This window comes from Zea mays, chromosome 1 (genome assembly GCF_902167145.1).
Source record: "Zea mays cultivar B73 chromosome 1, Zm-B73-REFERENCE-NAM-5.0, whole genome shotgun sequence".
Classification (NCBI taxonomy): domain Eukaryota; kingdom Viridiplantae; phylum Streptophyta; class Magnoliopsida; order Poales; family Poaceae; genus Zea; species Zea mays.
Genome location: NC_050096.1, coordinates 25,765,447 through 25,789,195, shown reverse-complemented (window position 1 = coordinate 25,789,195; position 23,749 = coordinate 25,765,447). Strand labels below are relative to the sequence as shown.

Below are 23,749 nucleotides of genomic sequence, written 5' to 3'. Positions count from 1 at the left end.
GAGTTGCTAATCCCTCCCTTGCTCCGTGATTCTCTGTGAACATCTTTTGTAAGGGCGAGAGGCTCCAAGTTGTGGAGATTCCTCGCAAATGGGATTGAGAAAAGAAAAGCAAGAACACCGTGGTATTCAAGTTGATCATTGGATCACTTGAGAAGAGTTGAGTGCAACTCTCGTCCGTTGGGACGCCACAACGTGGAGTAGGCAAGTTTTGTACTTGGCCGAACCACGGGATAACCACCGTGTCATCTCTGTGATTGATTTCTTGCGGTTATTGTGTTTTGACTCCTCTCTAGCCACTTGGCCATAATAGTGCTAACACTTAACAAGTTTTTGTGGCTTAAGTTTTGAAGTTTTACAGGATCACCTATTCACCCCCCCTCTAGGTGCTCTCAATTGGTATCAGAGCCGTTCTCTTCAAAAAGGGACTAATCGCCCGAAGAGATGGATCCTAAGGGAAAGGGGATGGTGGTCGACAACAACGAGAAGGAGTCTATCTTCAACGAGCCGAAGAATGACAAGTCTACCGACTTGGGCTCAAGCCACAAGCGCAAAGATGGGAAGAAGAAGAAGACAAGACGCATCAAGGAGATCGTCTACTACGACAGCGACGAATCCTCTTCTTCCCAAAAGGACGACGACAACGACTACAGGAAGACGGTCAATTCGAACTTTTCATTTGATTATTCTCGTATTCCACATAGTTCGAATTCGCATTTGCTTTCCATTCCTCTTGGCAAACCTCCACACTTCGATGGGGAGGACTACGGATTTTGGAGTCACAAAATGCGTAGTCACTTATTCTCTCTCCATCCAAGCATATGGGAGATTGTGGAGAATGGAATGAAATTTGATGGCTCAGATAGCCCTATGCTTATAAATGAACAAATCCATAGAAATGCACAAGCTACTACTGTTCTCTTAGCATCTTTGTGCAGGGAAGAGTACAATAAGGTGAGTGGCTTGGACAATGCCAAGCAGATATGGGACACCCTCAAGATCTCTCACGAGGGCAACGACGTCACCATGCTCACCAAGATGGAATTGGTGGAGGGCGAACTTGGAAGATTTGCTATGATAAGGGGGGAGGAGCCAACCCAAACATACAACCGGCTCAAGACCCTTGTCAACAAGATAAGGAGCTATGGAAGCACGCGATGGACGGACCACAACGTCGTCCGCCTAATGCTAAGGTCCTTTACCATTCTTGATCCTCATTTGGTGAATAATATTCGTGAGAATCCCAGGTACACCAAAATGTCGCCCGAAGAAGTCCTAGGAAAATTCGTCAGCGGGCGAATGATGATTAAGGAAGCAAGGTACGTGGACGACGCCTTGAATGGACCAATCAACGAGCCGCAACCTCTTGCTCTCAAAGCAAAAGGAAGCAAGGAGGCGCTACCTAGCAAGGTGGCACAAATTGAGGCGGCCGGACTAAATGATGAAGAGATGGCTCTCATCATCAAACGCTTCAAGACGGTGTTGAAGGGTCACAAGGGGCAGCCAAGCAAGATCAAGACAAAGGGGAAGCGCTCATGCTTCAAGTGCGGTAAGATTGGTCATTTTATCGCTAACTGCCCTGATAATGATAGTGACCAAGAACAGGGAAACAAGAGGGAAAAGAAGAAGAATTACAAGAAGGCAAAGGGCGAGGCACATATTGGAAAGGAGTGGGATTCGGATTGCTCCTCGTCCGACTCCGACAACGAAGGACTCGCCGCCACCGCCTTCAACAAGACATCCCTCTTCCCAAACGTGCATCACACTTGCCTTATGGCAAGGGAAAAGAAGGTAATCACTCGTAACGCTAGTACTTATGATTCTTCTAGTGATGAGTCTAGTGATGATGATGACATAGACTACTCTAGCTTGTTCAAGGGTTTGGATAGAACCAAAATAGATAAAATTAATGAATTGATCGATGCCTTGAATGAGAAGGATAGACTCTTAGAGAAACAAGAGGATTTATTGTATGAAGAGCATGATAAATTTGTAGAAGCACAAAAATCTCATGCTCTAGAAGTTAAAAGAAATGAAATGCTTTCTTGTGAATTATCTTCATGCCATGAGACAATCTCTAAATTAAGGAGCATTAATGATGATTTGAATGCTAAGTTAGAAATTGCTAGTAAATCTACCTCTTATGTAGAAAATGTTGTAACGTGCACTAGGTGTAAAGATATTAACATTGATGCTTTTAGTGAACACCTAGCTTGCATTTCTAAATTAAATGAAGAGGTAGCTAGTCTTAATGCCCAACTTGAGACTAGCAAAAGTGATTTTGAGAAGCTAAAATTTGCAAGGGATGCCTACACGATTGGTAGACACCCCTCAATTAAGGATGGACTTGGCTTCAAGAGAGAAGCCAAGAACTTAACAAGCCATAAGGCTCCCATTCCCGCCAAGGAGAAAGGGAAGGCCCCTATGGCTAGTAGTGTGCAAAAGAACCATGCTTTTATGTATCATGATAGGAGACAAACTAGAAATGCTTATAGGAGTTATAATGCTTATGATGATTTTGACTCTCATGCCATGTTTGCTTCTAGTTCTTCCTATATGCATGGTAGAAATATGTCTAGGAGGAATGTTATTCATCATGTGCCTAGAAAGAATGTTATTCATGCTCCTAGGAAAGTAGTGAATGAACCTTCTACAATCTATTGTGCTTTAAATGCTTCCTTTGCTATTTGTAGAAAGGATAAGAAAATAGTTGCTAGGAAGTTAGGGGCAAGATGCAAGGGAGACAAAACTTGCATTTGGGTCCCTAAGGATATTTGCACTAACCTTGTAGGACCCAACATGAGTTGGGTACCTAAGACCCAAGCCTAAATTTGCCTTGCAGGCTTATGCATCCGGGGGTTCAAGCTGGATTATAGACAGCGGATGCACAAACCATATGACGGGGGAGAAGAAGATGTTCACCTCCTACGTCAAGAATAAGGATTCCCAAGATTCAATTATATTCGGTGATGGGAATCAAGGCAAGGTAAAAGGGTTAGGTAAAATTGCAATTTCTAATGAGCACTCAATTTCTAATGTGTTTTTAGTTGAGTCTTTGGGATATAATTTATTATCTGTAAGTCAATTATGCAATATGGGATATAATTGTCTTTTTACAAATGTAGATGTGTCTGTCTTTAGAAGAAGTGATGGTTCACTAGCTTTTAAGGGTGTATTAGACGGCAAACTTTATTTAGTTGATTTTGCAAAAGAAGAGGCCGGTCTAGATGCATGCTTAATAGCTAAGACTAGCATGGGCTGGCTGTGGCATCGCCGCTTAGCACATGTGGGGATGAAGAACCTTCACAAGCTTCTAAAGGGAGAACACGTGATAGGTTTGACTAACGTGCAATTCGAAAAAGATAGACCTTGTGCAGCTTGTCAAGCAGGTAAACAAGTGGGAGGAGCACATCACAGCAAGAATGTGATGACCACTTCAAGACCCCTGGAGCTGCTGCATATGGACCTCTTCGGACCCGTCGCCTATCTGAGCATAGGAGGGAGTAAGTATGGTCTAGTTATTGTTGATGACTTTTCCCGCTTCACTTGGGTGTTCTTTTTGCAGGATAAGTCTGAAACCCAAGGGACCCTCAAGCGCTTCCTCAAGAGAGCTCAAAATGAGTTTGAGCTCAAGGTGAAGAAGATAAGGAGCGACAACGGGTCCGAGTTCAAGAACCTTCAAGTGGAGGAGTTCCTTGAAGAGGACGGGATCAAGCACGAGTTCTCCGCTCCCTACACACCACAGCAAAATGGTGTGGTAGAGAGGAAGAACAGGACGCTCATCGACATGGCGAGGACGATGCTAGGAGAGTTCAAGACCCCCGAGTACTTTTGGACGGAAGCCGTGAACACGGCTTGCCACGCCATCAACAGGGTCTACCCTCATCGCCTCCTCAAGAAGACGTCGTATGAGCTACTAACCGGTAACAAACCCAATGTATCTTACTTTCATGTATTTGGGAGCAAGTGCTACATTCTAGTAAAGAAGGGTAGAAATTCTAAGTTTGCTCCCAAAGCTGTAGAAGGGTTTTTGTTAGGTTATGACTCAAATACAAAGGCGTATAGAGTCTTCAACAAATCATCGGGTTTGGTTGAAGTCTCTAGCGACGTTGTATTTGATGAGACTAATGGCTCTCCAAGAGAGCAAGTTGTTGATTGTGATGATGTAGATGAAGAAGATGTTCCGACGGCTACTATACGAACCATGGCAATTGGAGAAGTGCGGCCACAGGAACAAGATGAACGAGATCAACCTTCTTCCTCAACTATGGTGCATCCCCCAACTCAAGACGATGAACAGGTTCATCAACAGGAGGCGTGTGATCAAGGGGGAGCACAAGTTGATCATGTGATGGAGGAAGAAGCGCAACCGGCACCTCCAACCCAAGTTCGAGCGATGATTCAAAGGGATCATCCCGTCGACCAAATTCTGGGTGACATTAGCAAGGGAGTAACTACTCGGTCTCGATTAGTAAATTTTTGTGAGCATTACTCCTTTGTCTCTTCTATTGAGCCTTTCAGGGTAGAGGAGGCCTTGCTAGATCCGGACTGGGTGTTGGCCATGCAGGAGGAGCTCAACAACTTCAAGAGGAATGAAGTTTGGACACTGGTGCCTCGTCCAAAGCAAAATGTTGTGGGAACCAAGTGGGTGTTCCGCAACAAACAGGACGAGCACGGAGTGGTGACAAGGAACAAGGCTCGACTTGTGGCAAAAGGTTATGCCCAAGTCGCAGGTTTGGACTTTGAGGAGACTTTTGCTCCTGTGGCTAGGCTAGAATCAATTCGTATCTTGCTAGCATATGCCGCTCATCATTCTTTCAGGTTGTACCAAATGGATGTGAAGAGCGCTTTCCTCAACGGGCCAATCAAGGAGGAGGTGTACGTGGAGCAACCCCCTGGCTTCGAGGATGAACGGTACCCCGACCATGTGTGTAAGCTCTCTAAGGCGCTCTATGGACTTAAGCAAGCCCCAAGAGCATGGTATGAATGCCTTAGAGACTTTCTAATTGTTAATGCTTTCAAGGTTGGGAAAGCCGATCCAACTCTTTTTACAAAGACATGTGATGGTGATTTGTTTGTGTGCCAAATTTATGTCGATGACATAATATTTGGTTCTACTAACCAAAAGTCTTGTGAAGAGTTTAGCAGGGTGATGACGCAGAAATTCGAGATGTCGATGATGGGCGAGTTGAACTACTTCCTTGGGTTCCAAGTGAAGCAACTCAAGGAAGGCACCTTCATCTCCCAAACGAAGTACACGCAAGATCTGCTAAAGCGGTTTGGGATGAAGGACGCCAAGCCCGCAAAGACTCCGATGGACACACCGACCTCAACAAAGGAGGTAAGTCCGTTGATCAAAAAGCATACCGGTCAATGATAGGGTCATTACTTTATTTATGTGCTAGTAGACCGGATATTATGCTTAGCGTATGCATGTGTGCTAGATTTCAATCCGATCCTAAGGAGTGTCACTTAGTGGCGGTGAAGCGAATTCTGAGATATTTAGTTGCTACGCCTTGCTTCGGGCTCTGGTATCCAAAGGGGTCTACCTTTGACTTAGTTGGATACTCAGATTCCGACTATGCTGGATGTAAGGTCGATAGGAAGAGTACATCGGGGACGTGCCAATTCTTAGGAAGGTCCCTGGTGTCATGGAATTCTAAGAAACAAACCTCCGTTGCCCTATCCACCGCTGAGGCCGAGTACGTTGCCGCAGGACAGTGTTGCGCGCAACTACTTTGGATGAGGCAAACCCTCCGGGACTTTGGCTACAATCTGAGCAAAGTCCCACTCCTATGTGATAATGAGAGTGCTATCCGCATAGCGGAAAATCCTGTTGAGCACAGCCGCACAAAGCACATAGACATCCGGCATCACTTTTTGAGAGACCACCAGCAAAAGGGGGATATCGAAGTGTTTCATGTTAGCACCGAGAACCAGCTAGCCGATATCTTTACCAAGCCTCTAGATGAGAAGACCTTTTGCAGGCTGCGTAGTGAGCTAAATGTCTTAGATTCGCGGAACTTGGATTGAATTGTAGCATACATGTGTTTATGTCTTTGATCATGTTCCTTTGGCATTTTTGTTGCTTATTATGGTGCTCAAGTTGTACAAACACTCCCTGGACCTCACAAGTCCGTTGCAAAGTGATGCACATGTTTAGGGGGAGTTGTGCTACAACTTGACCCTTTGAGACTAACCATATGCTTGAGTTTGCATGATTTAGTCTCGAAGGAGAATTGAAAGGGAAAAGGTGGACTTGGACCATGAAAGACTTCCACTGCACTCCGATGAGAGGGTAACTTATTCCAAGTCCATCTCATGAACTCTTATTGCCATTTGCTCTTAATTGAAGATTTTGGTGAGGCAATGGGGTTAAAGGGCCAAGATTGATCCCGTTTTGGTGCTTGATGCCAAAGGGGGAGAAAATAAAGGCCAAAGCAATGGATGGATCAGCTACCACTTGAGAAACTTTGAAAATAGTAGAGTAGAGCTTTTGGTTTATTCAAAACTCTTGCATTGTTTCTTTCGTCAAAAGTTGGCTTCTTGTGGGGAGAAGTATTGATTATGGGAAATAGGGGGAGTTTTTGAAATCTTTGATCAATCTCTTTTGGAATGACTCTCTTTATGTTTCAACATGTGTGTTTGACTTAGAGATAGAGATTTGAGCTTGATTTACAAAAACAAACCAAGTGGTGGCAAAGGATGATCCAGATATGCCAAAATTGAATAGAACTCAAATTTATTCTATTTGAAGTGTTTTTGCACTTGTTTTAGTTGCTGTATGTTGTGTTGGCATAAATCACCAAAAATGGGGAGATTGAAAGGGAAATGTGCCTTTGGGCCATTTCTAAGTATTTTGGTGATTAAGTGCCAACACAAGTGCTTAAATGTGAATCTATGCCGATGGATGAACAAAGTGCAAATTACAAGTAAAGGTATGTTTCTAAGCCTTAGTACATTGGTTTTGTGTACTAATATATTTGTCTAAGTGTTAGAAACAAAGAGAAGAGGCAAAGGAGAATGTTGGCTGTGTACAGCCAAGAGGCTGTTTCGGTCTGGGGCACCGGACTGTCCGGTGGTGCACCGGACAGTGTCCGGTGCGCCAGGCTGCCTCGACCTGAAGACGTCGCTCTCGGGAATTTGCCGACGGCGTACGGCTAAAATTCACCGGACTGTCCGGTGTGCACCGGACTGTCCGGTGAGCCAACGGTCGGCCACGGAATCTGCGCGCGACACGTGGTCTGGCCAACGGTCGGAAAGAGGCACCGGACTGTCCGGTGTGCACCGGACTGTCCGGTGCGCCAGATCTGCAACAGTCTGCAACGGTCGACTGCGCTGTTTAAGGAAGGAAATCGGGCACCGGACTGTCCGGTGCACCCGACGACAGAAGGCAAGGATGGCCTTCCAGATTTGTTCTCAACGGCTCCTAGCTGCCTTGGGGCTATAAAAGGGACTCCTAGGCGCATGGAGGAGGATAACCAAGCATTCCTTGAGCACTCTTGATCACTCACACATCAATCTTGCGCACTTGTTCGACATTCTAGTGATTTGAGCTCCGTTCTAGTGTGCTAGTCTCTTGAGCTCAAGTCTGGGTCTTGTGTGTGCGTATTCGCTGTGATCTTTGTGTCGTGTGTGAGTTGCTAATCCCTCCCTTGCTCCGTGATTCTCTGTGAACATCTTTTGTAAGGGCGAGAGGCTCCAAGTTGTGGAGATTCCTCGCAAACGGGATTGAGAAAAGAAAAGCAAGAACACCGTGGTATTCAAGTTGATCATTGGATCACTTGAGAAGAGTTGAGTGCAACTCTCGTCCGTTGGGACGCCACAACGTGGAGTAGGCAAGTTTTGTACTTGGCCGAACCACGGGATAACCACCGTGTCATCTCTGTGATTGATTTCTTGCGGTTATTGTGTTTTGACTCCTCTCTAGCCACTTGGCCATAATAGTGCTAACACTTAACAAGTTTTTGTGGCTTAAGTTTTGAAGTTTTACAGGATCACCTATTCACCCCCCCTCTAGGTGCTCTCACCATGGAAGATGAATTAGAATCCATGAGAATGAACAAAGTTTGGGACTTAGAAGTCATTCCCCAAGGAGCCAAAACAGTAGGCTGTAAATGGGTCTACAAGACAAAGCGTGACTCAAGAGGGAACGTAGAAAGATATAAGGCTAGACTTGTGGCCAAAGGGTTCACACAGAGAGAAGGCATTGACTACCATGAAACCTTCTCACATGTCTCAACAAAAGATTCATTCAGGATCATCATGGCACTTGTTGCTCATTTTGATCTAGAGCTCCATTAGATGGATGTAAAGACAACATTCCTAAATGGAGAGTTAGTAGAAAACGTGTTCATGGCACAACCAAAGGGTTTTGTTGTGAGCGGTAAAGAACACATGGGATGTCACTTGAGGAGGTCCATTTATGGATTAAAATAGGCCTCCATACGGTGGTACATCAAGTTTGACCAGACCATCAGAAAATTTTGTTTCAAGGAAAACAAGGAAGACAATTGCATTTATGCAAAATTTAGGAAAGGAAAGTATATCTTCCTTGTTCTGTATGTTGATGACATACTCTTAGCTAGTAGTGATAAGGATCTACTAGCGGAAACAAAAAGGTTTCTTTCCTTGAATTTTGATATGAAAGACATGGGATAAGCCTCTTATGTTCTTAGAATAGAAATTCACAGAGACAGACAGAAGGGAGTATTAGGACTCTCACAGAAGACATATATAGAAAATGTACCAAAGAGATATAATATGCACAAGTGTAATGCCTCACCTGGTCCAATAGTCAAGGGTGACAAGTTTGGGGAATATCAGTGTCCCAAGAATCAGTATGAGAAAAACAAGATGAAGTCAGTACCATATGCTTCAGCTATCAAAAGCATTATGTATGCTCAAGTATATACTCGCTCTGACTTAGCTTTTACCATAGGGATGCTTGAACGCTATCAGAAGAATCCAGGCATAGATCACTGGAAAGCAGTCAAGAAGGCTCTAAGTTACCTTCAAGGTACTAAAGGTCTCATGCTTACATACAGAAGATCTAATTCCCTATAAATCGTTGGCTATGCAGATGTCGTCTGGGGAGGGTGTAGAGATACACTGAAGTCCACTTCAGGGTATGTCTTTATGCTCTCTGAGGGAGCTATTTCTTGGAAGAGCTGCAAACAGACAACAAGAGCATTGTCGACAATGCACGCTGAGTCTGTAGCTACATATGAGGCAACTGGACAGGCGATATGGATAAAAAATTCGTACCCGGATTAAGAGTGGTTGATAGCATAGAGCGACCAGTGAGAATATACTGCGACAATGAGCCAGATGTATTTTTCTCTCAAAACAATAAGGCAAGTGGCTCTGCCAAGTATATTGACATTAAGTGTTATATTGTTAAGGAGAAGATTATGGATCACACCATTCAAGTTGAGCATATAAGAACCCATCAGATGCTTGCGGATCCGCTCACAAAAGGTCTTCCACCCAACGTGTTTAGTAAGCACGCAACCGGTATGGGATTAAGGGAGTACCTATGATCCAGAATCACAGGGGCTATAGATTGCAACCTAGTAAAATCTTTCGTTCTGAAGCAGGGGAGCATGTTGTAGTCAATGAGTGCAGTGATACTTAATAGATCATTGTCATGCATTGGTCTCTATGTGTAAACTTGTCAAAGGATGAAATTCATAAAATTTTGAGTGTGAGGTATGTAGAGAACAAATGGGAGATTGTTAAGATGTGTCCTCTACACTAGCCGGTTAAAAGTAATCGGGGTAGGGTTAATCCTAACCGTCTAACCGCGCCCCTGATCGGGGGCTAACCGTTAGTTGCAGCCTCCGGTCACACGACGCTATATAAATAGTTTAAGGGGCCGACGGGTTTAGCCAACGCTAATCACTCGACCACAAAACCCTAATCGACACTTAGAGAGGAACCGATCCCCTAGGCGGTCGGAGTGACTGGAATCGCTGTGACTATGTCTCAGATCCCCGTCATCCCATCGGGATCTAAGATTCCCCTGTAGGCAGCATTGGAGGAGCTGATCCACCGCCGATCAACGACGGGAACCAATCTCCTCGACACCAGCAGAGAGATCGAGAAGGAGGAGGCAGGTCTACGCTGCAAGCCGCCGCCGCAATGATGGCTAGAAACAACGATGACGATATGTTTACCTATACCTCTCAGTAGAATAGATCTATTCTTCACCGAGGTATTTTAGACACAGATTGATATTATAGTGACTTAGGAGTCGATCCTAGACACAAAAAATCTAACAGTTAGAACTTAGAACGAGCGTAATGGTTCATCGTCAGCGAAGGTAGTGGAAACAACTACGCCGCAGAATATATGGGCCAAAGCATGTCATCTGCACAGACAGACAGTATGCATGGAAACGGATCGGAGCGGGTCACCGTCCGTCGTCATGTGTACAAAGGGTCAAAGCAGGCCGGCGTTCGGTGCAGGAAGAATAATGCCATGGATCTCGCTGGCTTGCTGTCTTCTTCCTCTTCCTCCCATTACATTCCATGCATGCGCGTGCATGTGGAACACCGTGGCAGCGCGTTTGTTGTTTTGCTCTCTTTCCTTGAGTCTTCGTCGTCTGAACCGAAGCATGGACGTCCATTGTTTTCTGCTTGCAGGCCCAGCTAGCTCATGAAGGCAGGCGGCGACGAACGAACGTACGTACGACTGCGAGCAGTATGCTGAAGTCCGCAGCAGCAACGTGAGTTCAGTTCACACTTCGGGTTCACACTGTGTGATCCATCGTATCTCCGCTTCGCTGTCCATACATGGCATGTTCTGCTCCATACGACGACGCCGACGCCGCCGACGACCACGACGACGCAAAAATGCTGCCACTAGCTAGCTTATATAGCGCGCGGTTCATTCGTTATCGACAAAGCTTGCAAGTTAATCATGTAGTAGCGTGCCTGACTGTAACAGCAGTCCTAACTAGAAAATAGCAAGTAGCTAGTACTAGTAGCCTGCCTGTCATTAGCAGTGCTCGCTAGCTAATAGCAAGCCACAGTAGCGTGTCCCTTGATCCTCCACCGGAGATCCGTGCAAGGAATGCTGGTCATTTGTTTATGGCCAATGGAGCCTGTGGGAACAATCAGCTAGCAGCACGAACAAGCTAACTGAATCTTATTAATTAATCTGCCTAGCTCCCCGATCGATGGAACCACAATGCCAGACTAATTAAACACACTGCAACGGAGACGTCCAAGTAATCCAAATTTCGTTTGCTGAAACAAGAGAGAGATCCCATGTGTGTAGCATTGGGTGGTAGCAACGCGGACACAGCAGGCGGCTCGTGTTGTCGGTAAATTTGTGGTCATGCCATGGGTAGTTTTCACCATCAACCAGCTGATGCTCTGCTTGCTCTTCTGGTTTATCGCTGCGCTCTTGGTGACTAGGGGTAAATACTGTGCCCGCACGCAAGTCCTGCACGGCTTTCCATTTATTGCGCGTACCAGCTGATGATAAGCGATAGATCTTGGCTAGAACGTTGTTGCACAGACGACAAGCAAACACTGGATTATGCACACATATATATATATATATATAGCTTCATAGTACACATCGGGCCATTAATTTCACCTTTTTTTCATGTCTGTTTCTCGATTATCTGCTCTAAACCTCCACACACACACACACACACATATCCGACTGACATGTCTACATAGTTGTTGAGCTCATCCGTCCCTTGAAGCAAGAGAGCACTGCTACACTACACACTAACTGGCCGACCTGGTCGCCTGGCCAAACTCAATTAGATGGGTCATTACTGCTCCCTCCATCCTCAATTATAGTTTAGTTTAACTTTCTTCAAAATCAAAGCGTATTTACCAAATCTATACAGTAAAATAACAATAATATATAACATTAAATAAATATCGTTAGTACACTTATTAATTATACTTTTTATAGCATATTTATTTGATTTAATATTATTTATTTATATATATATATATATATATTTTATTAAACTTAAAATATTTGATTTTTTCAGAAATTTTTAAAATAATTTATAACTAGGTGACTGCCCGTGCGTTGCAACGGAAACATATAATGTTATAATAACTTATGTACAAATGTATGTTATATTATGAACGCCTACTTTGCTCTCTTATAGAGTAATAAAGACTTCACCTTTGGATCTTTACCTTTGGCTTAATGGAGAGTTTTACAGGGACCGACATGCAAAACCTAAAGCCATATCCGCTTAAAAAAGCTAGGGATCCGTGAATAGTGTACATGTCAAAACAAAAGAAAGAACAAAAAAAACTGCACACGACGTCAATCACTCTCACTGCCTCTTTCCACCCTGCTGTAGATTGCCCTTTCTGTCGATATATACCCAACATAGGATGTTGCGACTGATTGGTTTCCCGATCTGCACACACACGAGCACGCGCCCGGACGGTTCGCTCGCTCCCCACCTCCACACCCGCCGCTCTCCACAGTGCTGCTGTCGAGGCGTCTTTCTCCGATCGTATGTGCCGAGCTCCTCCTGCCTGCAGTCTGCCTCACCTTCTGTTTTGCTTGCACTTGAATAGCCACCTTCTGCTTCGCGCCATGCATATATCTTCTCTTGCGGTGGCTTTATTGTACATCATGCGGGCCTTCTTGCGTGGATGCTCCTCTCTTGGCTAGTTGTTTGTTTCTTGCAGAGGAATGTATTGCTGCTCAGTGCTTCACTACCAACAACATTGGGTCTCTGGCAACGACATAGTACTCCGTGGTAGTTATTGTATATACAAACTTCACCCATAAACAATTCAATGTATCCCTTGGCATCTTCAAATTTAGCTACAGGTTATAGTTGGGCTGCAAGGATCTCGTTCTAGGTGTCGGGCACGCAGGAAAGGCACCAGTGCAGGCAATCCAGAACGCCGGGAGTGGCCTTGACGTTGTACCGCGAAATATGCCCTTCGTCCCTCAGCCGCGAGAGGGCAGTGAGGTCCAGGAGCCTAACCCTGGTGCCCCTCACGGCACCCTTGGCGTCGGCGTCCTCCGAACGGTCGAGCTGGACGCCGCTCCCTCCCTGGCTGGTGTTGTCGCAGCTGCCTCTGGTGTCCCAGTCCCCATTGAAGAAGTGTCGGGGCGATATCGACCTGTAGAACGCCTTCATCTTGGGGCGGCGGGGGAGCTGCGCGTCCACCCACCTAACGACGCTGTGGACGGTGAAGTTCTTGGCCTTCCAGATGACGGCAGTGTTCCTGTCGTTGTTGGGCGCTCCGCCGAGATACATCTCCCACCTGTTCGCCCTCAGCTTCCCCGGGTTCTAGTGGTGGGTGGTGTTGAGGACCAGGACGTGGAGCCTGTGGAGGTCACTCTTCAGAAAAGCAGGCGGGCGGTCCAGGTGCATGGCGTAACTGGTCGCTCGGTCTGATGGGTTCAGGGGCTCCAAATCACAGAGCGTTGATGACCAGTGGTATATAATTGTTGTGTTGGTGCTCGGGAACCGGTAGGCCCAGCCATCTAGACTTTTTTGCACCCGGTGCTAACACAAAGCCATAATCTGCACCAACATCTTCTACATCCAACCTCTCCTTTCCACCAGTGACCATACACATCATCGACTGAAACATCTGCCTCCCTTGAGAATCGCCCATGTAAGCGATGATTTTATCCTGCATTCTGAAACATATTCGGATTAATGTTTCCGTGTTGTGCTGACTCAAAGATTTTAGCCAAACAGCGTGGCATACACCATCTCTAAATTCACCAGAGGTTGGCTATGTAGTATGTACCTTCTCAAGAACTGGGAGACCTCAAACTCTAGCATCTCACAAGCTTCAGGCAACCATCTGAATTTTTCATACGAGAAATCTTTTCGCTGGGTTAGTTTGCAGGACCAACTCTCTGAAAGCCACTGCTTACAACCAAACCCTGAGTATAGTGGTCTACGATTGTTAGAAACCCACTTCCCATTCCTGTACTCGCATTCTGTAGGACATAAAAGCGAACATAACATACAAATTAAAGCAAGATAACCTGTGCGCCAGCTAATGCACAAGTAAACTGAACAGAAATAATCTTCTGGATTTTGTGCAAAGGCAATATGAGAAATATGTCAATGGAGAAAATAAGTACATTTGTATGCTCGCATAAGAAATAAATTCATGGTTTCTCTAGCAGCCACAAAGATGAGTATACCTTTCTTGTTTGGGAGCAGGGCGGAGGCGCTCCTTTCCTTCTTGGCCAGCGACAACATGGACTGGGCAGCGGCTTCCGGGTCTCTGTCGTGGGGTGCGGCGGCGACGGACCCCGGCCCGACCATGCTGTCCTTCGCAGGCCCGTCCTCCTCCGTCGCCGACGTCGAGGTGCGGCTCCAGGATTTCGCCGCGGGTCACGTGGAAGCGGAGGCGACAGTGATTTCCAAACGACTTGCTCAAGCTCAACTAAAGCAACCCAACGATATGGCATGAATGCAAATAATCAAGGAATATATAATCCAGGAGAGAAAGAGGAGACGAGAGAGAGACTCACCAACGGAGCTGGTCGGTTTCTTCTGTCCATGGCTGCTCCTCAAGCAACAAATCGACAAGCTGTCTGCAGCTGCAAGAACAAACCGATCACGGACAGGACATCTCAGTTCGCCTCCGAGCCGAACCGCTGGAAGAAGTTGGGAAATGGCAACCTCAAACGGATTCTTCCAACCAGAAACTTATTCCAGCACCCTGCTGTGCAATTGCGAGGAGAAAGGAGAGGATGACGAGAAAGAAGTAGCGACTTGCGACACTAAATGGCTCCTCGCATTAAAGTGTGTTGATGGCGGCCTCGGATACATTCAAGGTGCGCAGATCAGAGGGAGAGGAGGGTGGGGGGATCCGCGGCAAGAAATCAACAGCACGCGCGACACTTTCTGGATTGCGACCTCGGTTCCCCGTAATCGCGGATCAGAGGGGGAGGAGGGTTGGGGGATCCACGACACCTTCCATCTGCGGCAAGAAATCAACAGCATCCGTGACACCTTCTGGATTGCGGCCTCGGTTCCCCGAAATCCCGGATCAGAGAGGGAGGAGGGTGGGGGATCTGCGGGCGTTGATTGCGGAGAGCCCTCGTCAGAACCGTGCACCAATATAAATTGTGGACGGTTTGGTATGATGCCATTAAAATCTTTTTCTATTTCCCATGTGTTGAAGTTCGGATGACATGCTAACGCTAATTCTAACTAATCTGGCTCCATATGTTGAAAGTCTGGGAATTCTAATCAGTTGCCATCCTACATCAGAATATGGCAATCGGCTAATTGGTCAAAATCATTTTTGTACGTTAGTTTAACAGCAGAAGTAAAATAGAACCCATGCACAGGGATAGCTGGATGTATCATCGTCAGTCTTTTCAGCATAATCCTACAGTTACTCAGATCCATGAAACTGCACACATTGCAAATCGGTGTTCTCAGAAGTTGCAGGAGCTCAGTAGCAAGAAAGCCAATGTGAAAAAGAAACAAAATATGCAGAATGGTAAGAAAAGCAGCACAAAAGGAGTGAGACAAACAAGGCGAAGCCGGCCGGATCGAGCACTGCACCCTTTTCTAGCTTTTGCACACACCACCTGCTGCCGCATCACCGCGCGCGCGAGGTCTCAGTCGCCACTCGCCAGCGTGATTTGCGACCCCCGCCGACCACATCCTGGTGATTTCGCGGGATGGCGGCCGTTGCGGGCGACCGGCGATTTCGCGGTGGCTGGTGGGGGCGCGTGGACGCGCGGCGGATGCGGCCGTGGCGTGCGGGCGGCGGTTTCGCGGTGGCTGGTGGGGGCGCGTGGACGCGCGGCGGATGCGGCCGTGGCGTGCGGGCGGCGGTTTCGTGGCGGATAGCGGGGCGTGCGCGTGCGGGTACGAGCGGGGGCAGTCTACACTCCACTCTTAATAGTTGTAGAGAAATTTAAAGCAGAGGTGGAGTACTAGCTAGAGCTAGTGGTTGCTTTTTTTTTCTATAAATACCACAATCCCACGCAGCGGCTGTTTGGCGCACACAAAAACCTACGCGCACCCGGCCGCTCTCCAGTGGGCAGGCAGTTGGCCTCCTTTCCTCGCCGCGCTTTGGAGCCCACCTCGGTCTCGGTGCAGTGTCTCGCTCGCGCGTGCCGGCGTGCGTGCCCTGGTGGCCCATGGGGAGGAGGATAATGAAGAGTGGGCGACGCACGACGATGCAGCCGCGGCCGGCGCTTCTTCTCCTCGTCCTCGTCCTCGGCGTGTCGCTGCGTGGATGCATTGCGCAGGGCGGGGGCGGAGGAGGAGGGCTCACGCGGGGGAGCTTCCCCAAGGGCTTCGTCTTCGGCACCGCCGCCGCCGCTTACCAGGTCGGTGGTTTCTGTCGCCTTCTCTCTCTCTCTCCCTCTTCTGTTCCACGGCCGGCCCAAGGAATGTGGGGTTTGTTGGTTGGTTGTTCTCCGTTGCGCACTTCCACTAACGCACTGAGACGCCCGGTGCGGTGACCCTGATCTGCACGATCGGTACGTACTTGGCTTGGAGCAACCCTGAATAATCCTTCGATCAGGCGATTATACCATATGAGCATTTTTCTCTTGAACCGGCCATAACCATTTGTTCTTTAATTAACGTGCATGCATTGCTACGACACACAAGAGAAACCAGTGACATATTCCCCATAATTATTTCAAAAACAAACGTTTACTGGCATGCTGGCTGGCACTAGTAACCAACTAATCGCCGCTACAAAAAAATCTAGGGGAGCTGAATTCTGCCTTACCGCGGGAGAGGACCGCGCCGCGCGATGGAAGGGCGACGAAGACAAAAGGAAGTCCGCGCTTTTTCTTTCCGAGATGAATGACGAGTGCGCGCGATTCTTGTATTCTTGTCTTGTGTCCTTATTGGGTTTGCCCGTTTGCCTTTGGATCCTTCTCTTCTGATTTTTTTGTAGTATAGTACTAGTATTCATTATTATTATATGCAGCGTAGAATACTACTGGTAGCTCCTGTCCAATCCAGCACATCGGCCTTTTCCCTCCATCTTATAAACACAATTCATCCCATCACCGTAACTAAAGCAGCTAAAATTCAAATACTATACTGGTGTACAAAACAAAATACGCCTACTAAATTGGCTAAATCTAGGCTGCCAGTGTCACCATTCTAGGCAAAAAAGGTTCTAAGAGCTGGCCGGGGGTGGCAAATGGCAGGTGGTGCCGTGGTGTTACCCGTGTGTTCAGTCGAGTCCTGGGCCGCGTTCACGGTTCACGTGCCTCGTCCGTTTGCGTCGACACACAAACAGGCTCGGACGCTCGGTAGTCGGTGTGAGCCACCCGCACCGCCTGTCGTGCCCGTGCGTGGTGCCGTGGTCACGGCCCCATCCCCATCCCAGTCCCACCGCCCTCCAGAGTCCAGTTCCAGTCCTCCACATTGGCATCAACTCGTCCCGCCGCGTATGCCGGGCGGCGGACTGGCGGAAGAGGCCTGAGACTCTATGAGAGACTCTGAGGCTATGGCTAGACGCTACTACGCTAGCCAGAGCAGAGCAGGACCCACGCAGGCACACCGTAACCAGTATTGGAGTTTCTCGTGCGAGATAATTCGCTGTAATTTTGATCTTTTCTATATTACTCTGACGTAATTTTTTTATCCTATCATCGTCAGAACCATAGAAATTGTATTCAATGATATAAAATGAAATAGATTATTTACGATGGCAGATAAATTTCTAAAAAAAAGTTTGTCGTGCGCGTTAGGTTTTGTCCATCCCGAACACAACAGTTACGGTGGACGTCGCCCCCATGCGATCGAAGGCAAAGGGAGGTGACATCGTATGGCTTGTGTCTTGAGATGCCGGTGGGGTTGTCTGTAAAATTTCTGAATAATCTCGTATCTCAGCTAAACATGGTTTCTGTCGTCTGGCTCAATGATGAAGATACAACCCCGGCTTGTGTTGTATACTTGTATGCCACATGCCATTTCTTTCTGATCCAGTGTGGCATGTGACCGCTCCCCTCTCCATTTGTCGTGTCTCCCCACTAAATAGTCATGATCATACTTTAACACACTTAAACACGATGTATTTATTAAAACATTTAATTAAGACACAATCCATTGCATTAAACTATGTCTTGGGTATGTCTTGTGCTTGGACTGCAAAGGGGTTCTATATTGTACATGCCCTAATTGACGTAGCTGAGCTTTACGGTGAGATGATAAAGTCAATGATGGGCCAAAAGAACATTATATATATATAATCATGAAAGTACCCCCTCTTATATACATATATTACTACATTATATATTTTATGCAGTATCTGCTTATTGCCATCTTTTAGTTCATTCTAAGAAACAACTGAATTGATAATTTGTTTTAGAAGCCTAATGTTTGTTACAACTTTTTAAAAAAAATCTGAGAAGAAGTTGTAAAACAAGCTGTCCCAACATAGCCTATTTGGAATATGTTTTCGAAACAAAATTTTCAATCTATTAATCATGTGTGAAAAGGTATAAAAAGCTATGATAGTCATTGCATTGTTTATATTTCTTATTCATATCTCATGTTCCGATTATTTTAAGACGTGACAAAATGTTTATTTAACAAAAAATTCAATCTATTGACTACATACATATATATGTTAGCTAAAGGAGGGAGTAGTAGATATATGGTAAAATTATAACGATCTGTGATACAAACAGGTCCTGGAAATTCTGGATCGTAAGTAAAAAATGAGAAAACATCCGGACAAAAAAATACAAAAACAGAATGGAGGGGCGTGGGAAAGAGCGCTCAGAGTGAAAAAAGAGTACAAGGGAGTGGGGAGTAAATATACATAGAATATATAAAGATCACCTACGTCACTACGTAATTAGAATTGTAATTTGTTTTAATATATTTATTGAATTTGCAAGCCACGTGCAACCTTATAGGTGTGGAAAATTTTATGATCTCGTACAAGCTATAGGTGTGGATATAATTTTAATATATATAAATATACTAACTCTGTTGTCGAATATTTGTCGTTCACGAGTTTATTTTTTATCTAAAATGTGATAAATAAAAAAGAACAGAGAGATATATATTTAGCAGTATATTACATATAGTATTTATCTTATGTTAGTTACTGGCTTACCGCCAGCGTGATACACTCCCATTGCCATCTTCGATTCTGATCTGAAGAAATGCTTTGCAGTACGAGGGAGCCGTGAAGACGGATGGCAGAGGGCAAACGATCTGGGACACGTTTGCACACACTTTTGGTATGTATATACACGCACTAACACACACACGCTTCCATCATTTTGTGCGCTGAGCGGCTGAGGGTTGTTTTTTTTCCCACTAGCGTTTGGCGTGCCTTGTAAATGTTTGTAACTCTCTCTCTTCTTCTATAGCTTTATACTTGCTTCATTATTTTTTATTTGTCACATTTTAGTTCAAAAATAAATTATCAAACGATAAATATTCGAGAACGGATGTAGTAATTCATACATATGCAAGTAACTGGATATGAGAACTTTAGGGTCCCATAAACTTGAATGATGCAAACTTTCACGCTTGTTTCTGCCCTTTCCGTTTGTTCTGTCCTGCTCACCTTTCCCCTCGTCTCACAGTCGCTTAACCCTTGCCTTTTTTTTTCTTGTGAAATTTCAAAACCACAAGAAAAGGGTTCCTTGGTTATCAAGGATAAGCATCTACATTTTCCATGGCTACACGCACTAGCTGCCATTATATGGGCTAATGAAATCCTCGTTCCATGTCTGAAGAGTAATCTGCCAGTTCGACCGCACTTGTAGCCTGTATCCTGTGCCTTGCCGCCCGCCATGACACTAGCCCCCTTTGAGTCTCTGACAGTGCCATATCTGCATGCTTCCTTTTGCTAAAGTTGGCCGCAAACAAGACCGCAATTGTGCTCGTGCGAAGCGGATGTGCTCCACCTACATCATTTCCAATGAGTACATGGCCCATCATCATCCATTCATCAGCGCCCCTGTGGCTGAGGGAATCAACGAAGAAATGAATATTTTTCTACTTTTTAGCCTGGTCATTTGTCCAACCTAAAACAATGGGTTGGATTCAGACATTCAGTATGGGCAGTCAATTGTTGGCATTTGTTCAGACTTGCCGTGACTGTTAGAGACCAATGCAGGAGTGTCCGCTTGTGATTGCAGGAAGCTGAACGCAGTTTTTTTTTCATTTCCATTTTGTAGGCAAGATTTCAGACTTCAGCAACGCGGATGTTGCAGTTGACCAGTACCACCGTTTCGAGGTAGCAATTTACTGTCACTTTCAGGGTACTGGCATGTGTGCACCAGCATCTGCACCGCATGATGTCTATGACCTCTGTCTAGGACTATTTATGTGACGTTTAACGTTTTGACGTCTCTGTGTTCAGGAGGACGTGCAGCTCATGGCGGACATGGGAATGGATGCGTATCGCTTCTCTATTGCCTGGTCAAGAATTTTGCCAAGTACTTACTGCCATCTTTTTCTTCCGCTTCTTTCGTTGGGACAGCTCCATTTACGTTCGGACTTCGGTTACTCATTTTGTTGTTGCTTCAGATGGTACGGGCCAAGTCAATCAGGCCGGCATCGACCACTACAACAAAGTGATCAATGCACTACTATCAAAAGGTGAATGGAGTGGAGACAAAAGCCTGAATACTGAATCGAAGCAAATGGTCCGAACTGCTTACGTTTGATTTTCGTTTTTTATTTCAGGAATTCAGCCATATGTAACCCTGTACCACTGGGACCTCCCCCAGGCCCTGGAAGACAGGTACAACGGATGGCTGGACAGGCAGATAGTGTAAGCCTCCTCGTCAAACCTCAACTCTTACTCTAGTGACACAGTACACTCTTCACGACACTTCATTGACCTCTCATTGCAATCAAAAAATGCAGTAATGACTTTGCGGCTTATGCTGAGACATGCTTCAAGGCGTTCGGAGACCGTGTTAAGCACTGGATCACGCTCAACGAGCCGCACACGGTTGCAGTCCAAGGCTACGATGCTGGGCTTCATGCGCCAGGGCGTTGCTCGGTGCTGCTCCATCTATACTGCAGGACAGGGAACTCTGGCACTGAGCCCTACATCGTTGCTCACAACTTCATCCTAGCTCATGCCACCGTTTCAGACATGTACAGGAGGAAATACAAGGTGAGGTGAACGCCTCTTTCTAGCCTTGCTTTCTTTTTTCTTTCTTGAATGGGACCTTTTCTATACTTGTCAATATATCAGAGTTCTAATAGTATGTCTACGCAAGCAAGTATGCTAATGAGTTGGTATTCTTCCTATTGAAACTGCAGGCAGCTCAGAATGGTGAGCTTGGGATCGCATTTGACGTCATCTGGTACGAACCAATGACAAACAGCACGATCGACATTGAAGCTACCAAGAGGGCGCAGGAGTTTCAGCTAGGATGGTGAGCGACTGAACTGGAGTTACTGTTGGCAAATTATAGCGTCGATGATCGCTTACTCGGTCTATCATGCAAGGTTCGCGGACCCGTTCTTCTTCGGAGACTACCCGGCGACGATGCGGGCTCGGGTTGGAGAGAGGCTGCCCAAGTTCACCGCAGACGAGGCTGCCCTTGTCAAGGGGGCCCTGGACTTCATGGGCATAAACCACTACACCACTTTCTACACGAGGCATAACGACACCAACATCATCGGACGGCTGCTGAACGACACCTTGGCGGACACCGGAACCATCAGCCTGCGTGAGTCCTCATCGTGTGTGTTTGCAAGTTCATTTCAACTGAAAAAAAAGAAACCTGAAAGATGAGAAACCTTGAAGGCTGCTACTGAGCCTTCAAACTGACAACACGTGCCAAGCTTCCTATCTGTCTGTCCAAAAAAACTTCTAGCGACACTTGAAATTTGAAACCGTGGGTAGCTGATACTTCGCAATTTCACAGCCTTCGACAAGAACGGGAAGCCCATTGGAGATCGGGTGAGTTGGGGGAAAAAATAAACAACATTCTTGCATCAGAGATTCAGAGTGCACAGCAATATCGTATCAAATGCTGTCAGTGTGAAACTCCTCTCTGACGTCGCTGCGCAGGCTAATTCGATATGGCTGTACATCGTACCCAGCGGGATCAGGAAGCTGATGAACTATGTCAAGGAGCGGTACAATAGCCCAACGGTTTACATCACTGAAAATGGTAAGGCTGGCTCCAGCAAGAGCCCCTAACGCCTCCTGTACTCTAAATATAAAGGACAAAACGGTTCTCTACGCTCTCCATCAGCGTCCTCTAAACGGTCCTCTAAATTTAGAGGGCACTGCTGAATTCTCTATATATAGAGTTTCTCTAAACGGTTCTCTAATCATTTGAATACTTTAAATAATCGGTTTAGCAAAATTAAAATTTATACAATACATTTAAAAGTATGATAAATACGTATGTACAAAAATAAAAAATGTCTCTAATATAGGTATTTGTGTATAGAGGACGTGATTTAGAGGACGTTGTTGTAAAGAAAGTTGGAAAGGAAGGAGATATAGAGGATAAAATCTTTTAGAGAAGACTGTAAATGACGAATATAGATGATGTATATAGAGAACGTTGCTGGAGACAGCCTAAGGCCATTTGCTTTGAAACCGGGGGTACCGTTGCCAGATTACATCGGCGCTCTGAAATTGCGCCGCTGCCTGAATCCTGATGCAGGGATGGACGACGGCAACAGCCCTTTCACCTCCCTCCAGAACGCCCTCAAGGACAGCAAGAGGATCAAGTACCACAACGGCTACCTCAACAACGTTGCTGCCTCCATAAAGTACTGAACATCACTGTGCCTCCTCATGTTCTCATATCACAGTTTGATTTCCTGCCATCCCTGGCTGCATACATGCCTGACATCTGGGAGCGTGACGCTGTTCGCAGGGAGGACGGGTGTGACGTGCGTGGGTACTTCGCGTGGTCGTTGCTGGACAACTGGGAATGGGCCGCCGGGTACACCTCCAGATTCGGGCTCTACTTCGTGGACTACAAGGATAACCTCAAGAGGCACCCCAAGAACTCGGTCCAGTGGTTCAAGACCCTGCTGAGCTCCAGCTGAAGGCGTCACACGGGCTGTGATTGGACTGACCATTTACCCGACACCATACCCTTATCCTGTTGTGTCAAGCACTCAAGCTCCAATCAATGTAAAATAATGTTACCCCTCTCTCTCTCTCTCTGGTAGAAAAACATGTCGTGTAGGGCTACATTTAGTTACACATTAAAAGGGCATATCAGTAACTTCAAACTTAGTTCGTTTGAAAGCATAAGTTACACGTGTGGATTTGTATTGAAATACACTTTGTAAAAAAAAGTCATGTTTGTAAATAAATTAAATAATATAGCCTAGAATAAATCAGCAGTCAAGATATACATCGAATGCCATGAAAAGACATATGCTAATCTACTTAATTATTTGGTTTGGAATTTAAGATTCATCATTTTCTAAAGTTTAGATATAAACTCATCTCAAATTTATAGGTTAAAAGAGTGGAAATTGATTTTATGTCTCACTAGTCTGTTTCTATTTTGCAACTTATAACACGCTCTTCGGCTTACTCCCTTGAAATGTAGCACATAAATATATCTCTTATATAACTAGCAATAGTATATAAATATATTCTATAAAATTGTATTTGCTTAATTGATCTATGCCTAAATTATGCTTAGGCCCCATTTGTTTGTTTGGAATTGAATTTATCCTAAATCATATGAGAGATAATTATACAATACACTTATGTTATAACTTATGTTATAAAGAAGCAAGTAGAAAAATGTGCTATAAGAGCATCTCCAA

At 45.7% G+C, this 23,749-nt stretch overlaps 1 protein-coding gene and 1 pseudogene across 2 annotated transcripts; one reads left to right on the top strand and one right to left on the bottom strand.

The window, feature by feature from the left end:
- Nucleotides 1-12,823: 12,823 nt before the first annotated feature.
- Nucleotides 12,824-13,955, bottom strand: LOC103632657 (protein trichome birefringence-like 16; annotated as a pseudogene).
- A 2,035-nt stretch (nucleotides 13,956-15,990) lies between these two features.
- Nucleotides 15,991-23,325, top strand: LOC100192939 (Beta-glucosidase 40). 2 transcript variants are annotated; one of them, NM_001358498.1, is made up of 13 exons: nucleotides 16,013-16,320; nucleotides 19,143-19,209; nucleotides 20,158-20,216; nucleotides 20,343-20,418; nucleotides 20,510-20,581; nucleotides 20,669-20,756; nucleotides 20,852-21,107; nucleotides 21,257-21,372; nucleotides 21,446-21,669; nucleotides 21,868-21,902; nucleotides 22,014-22,116; nucleotides 22,621-22,729; nucleotides 22,837-23,295. In NM_001358498.1, the coding sequence occupies exons 1-13, from the start codon at nucleotides 16,129-16,131 to the stop codon at nucleotides 23,009-23,011; spliced, it is 1,572 nt and encodes a 523-aa protein (NP_001345427.1). In that variant the 5' UTR covers nucleotides 16,013-16,128; the 3' UTR covers nucleotides 23,012-23,295. The 2 variants fall into 2 exon arrangements, with proteins under 2 accessions (XP_035815716.1, NP_001345427.1); XM_035959823.1 differs by lacking the exon at nucleotides 19,143-19,209 and having other exon boundaries at nucleotides 15,991-16,320; nucleotides 22,837-23,325.
- Nucleotides 23,326-23,749: the final 424 nt, after the last annotated feature.

What these genes read in the sequence shown, in the direction of transcription:
- LOC100192939 (NM_001358498.1), top strand. Translation starts at nt 16,129, where the DNA reads ATGGGGAGGAGGATAATGAAGAGTGGGCGACGCACGACGATGCAGCCG. An exon ending in CAATGCACTACTATCAAAAG is followed by an intron (nt 20,582 to 20,668) that starts GTGAATGGAGTG and finishes TTTTTATTTCAG; the next exon opens with GAATTCAGCCATATGTAACC. An exon ending in CACCGGAACCATCAGCCTGC is followed by an intron (nt 21,670 to 21,867) that starts GTGAGTCCTCAT and finishes GCAATTTCACAG; the next exon opens with CCTTCGACAAGAACGGGAAG.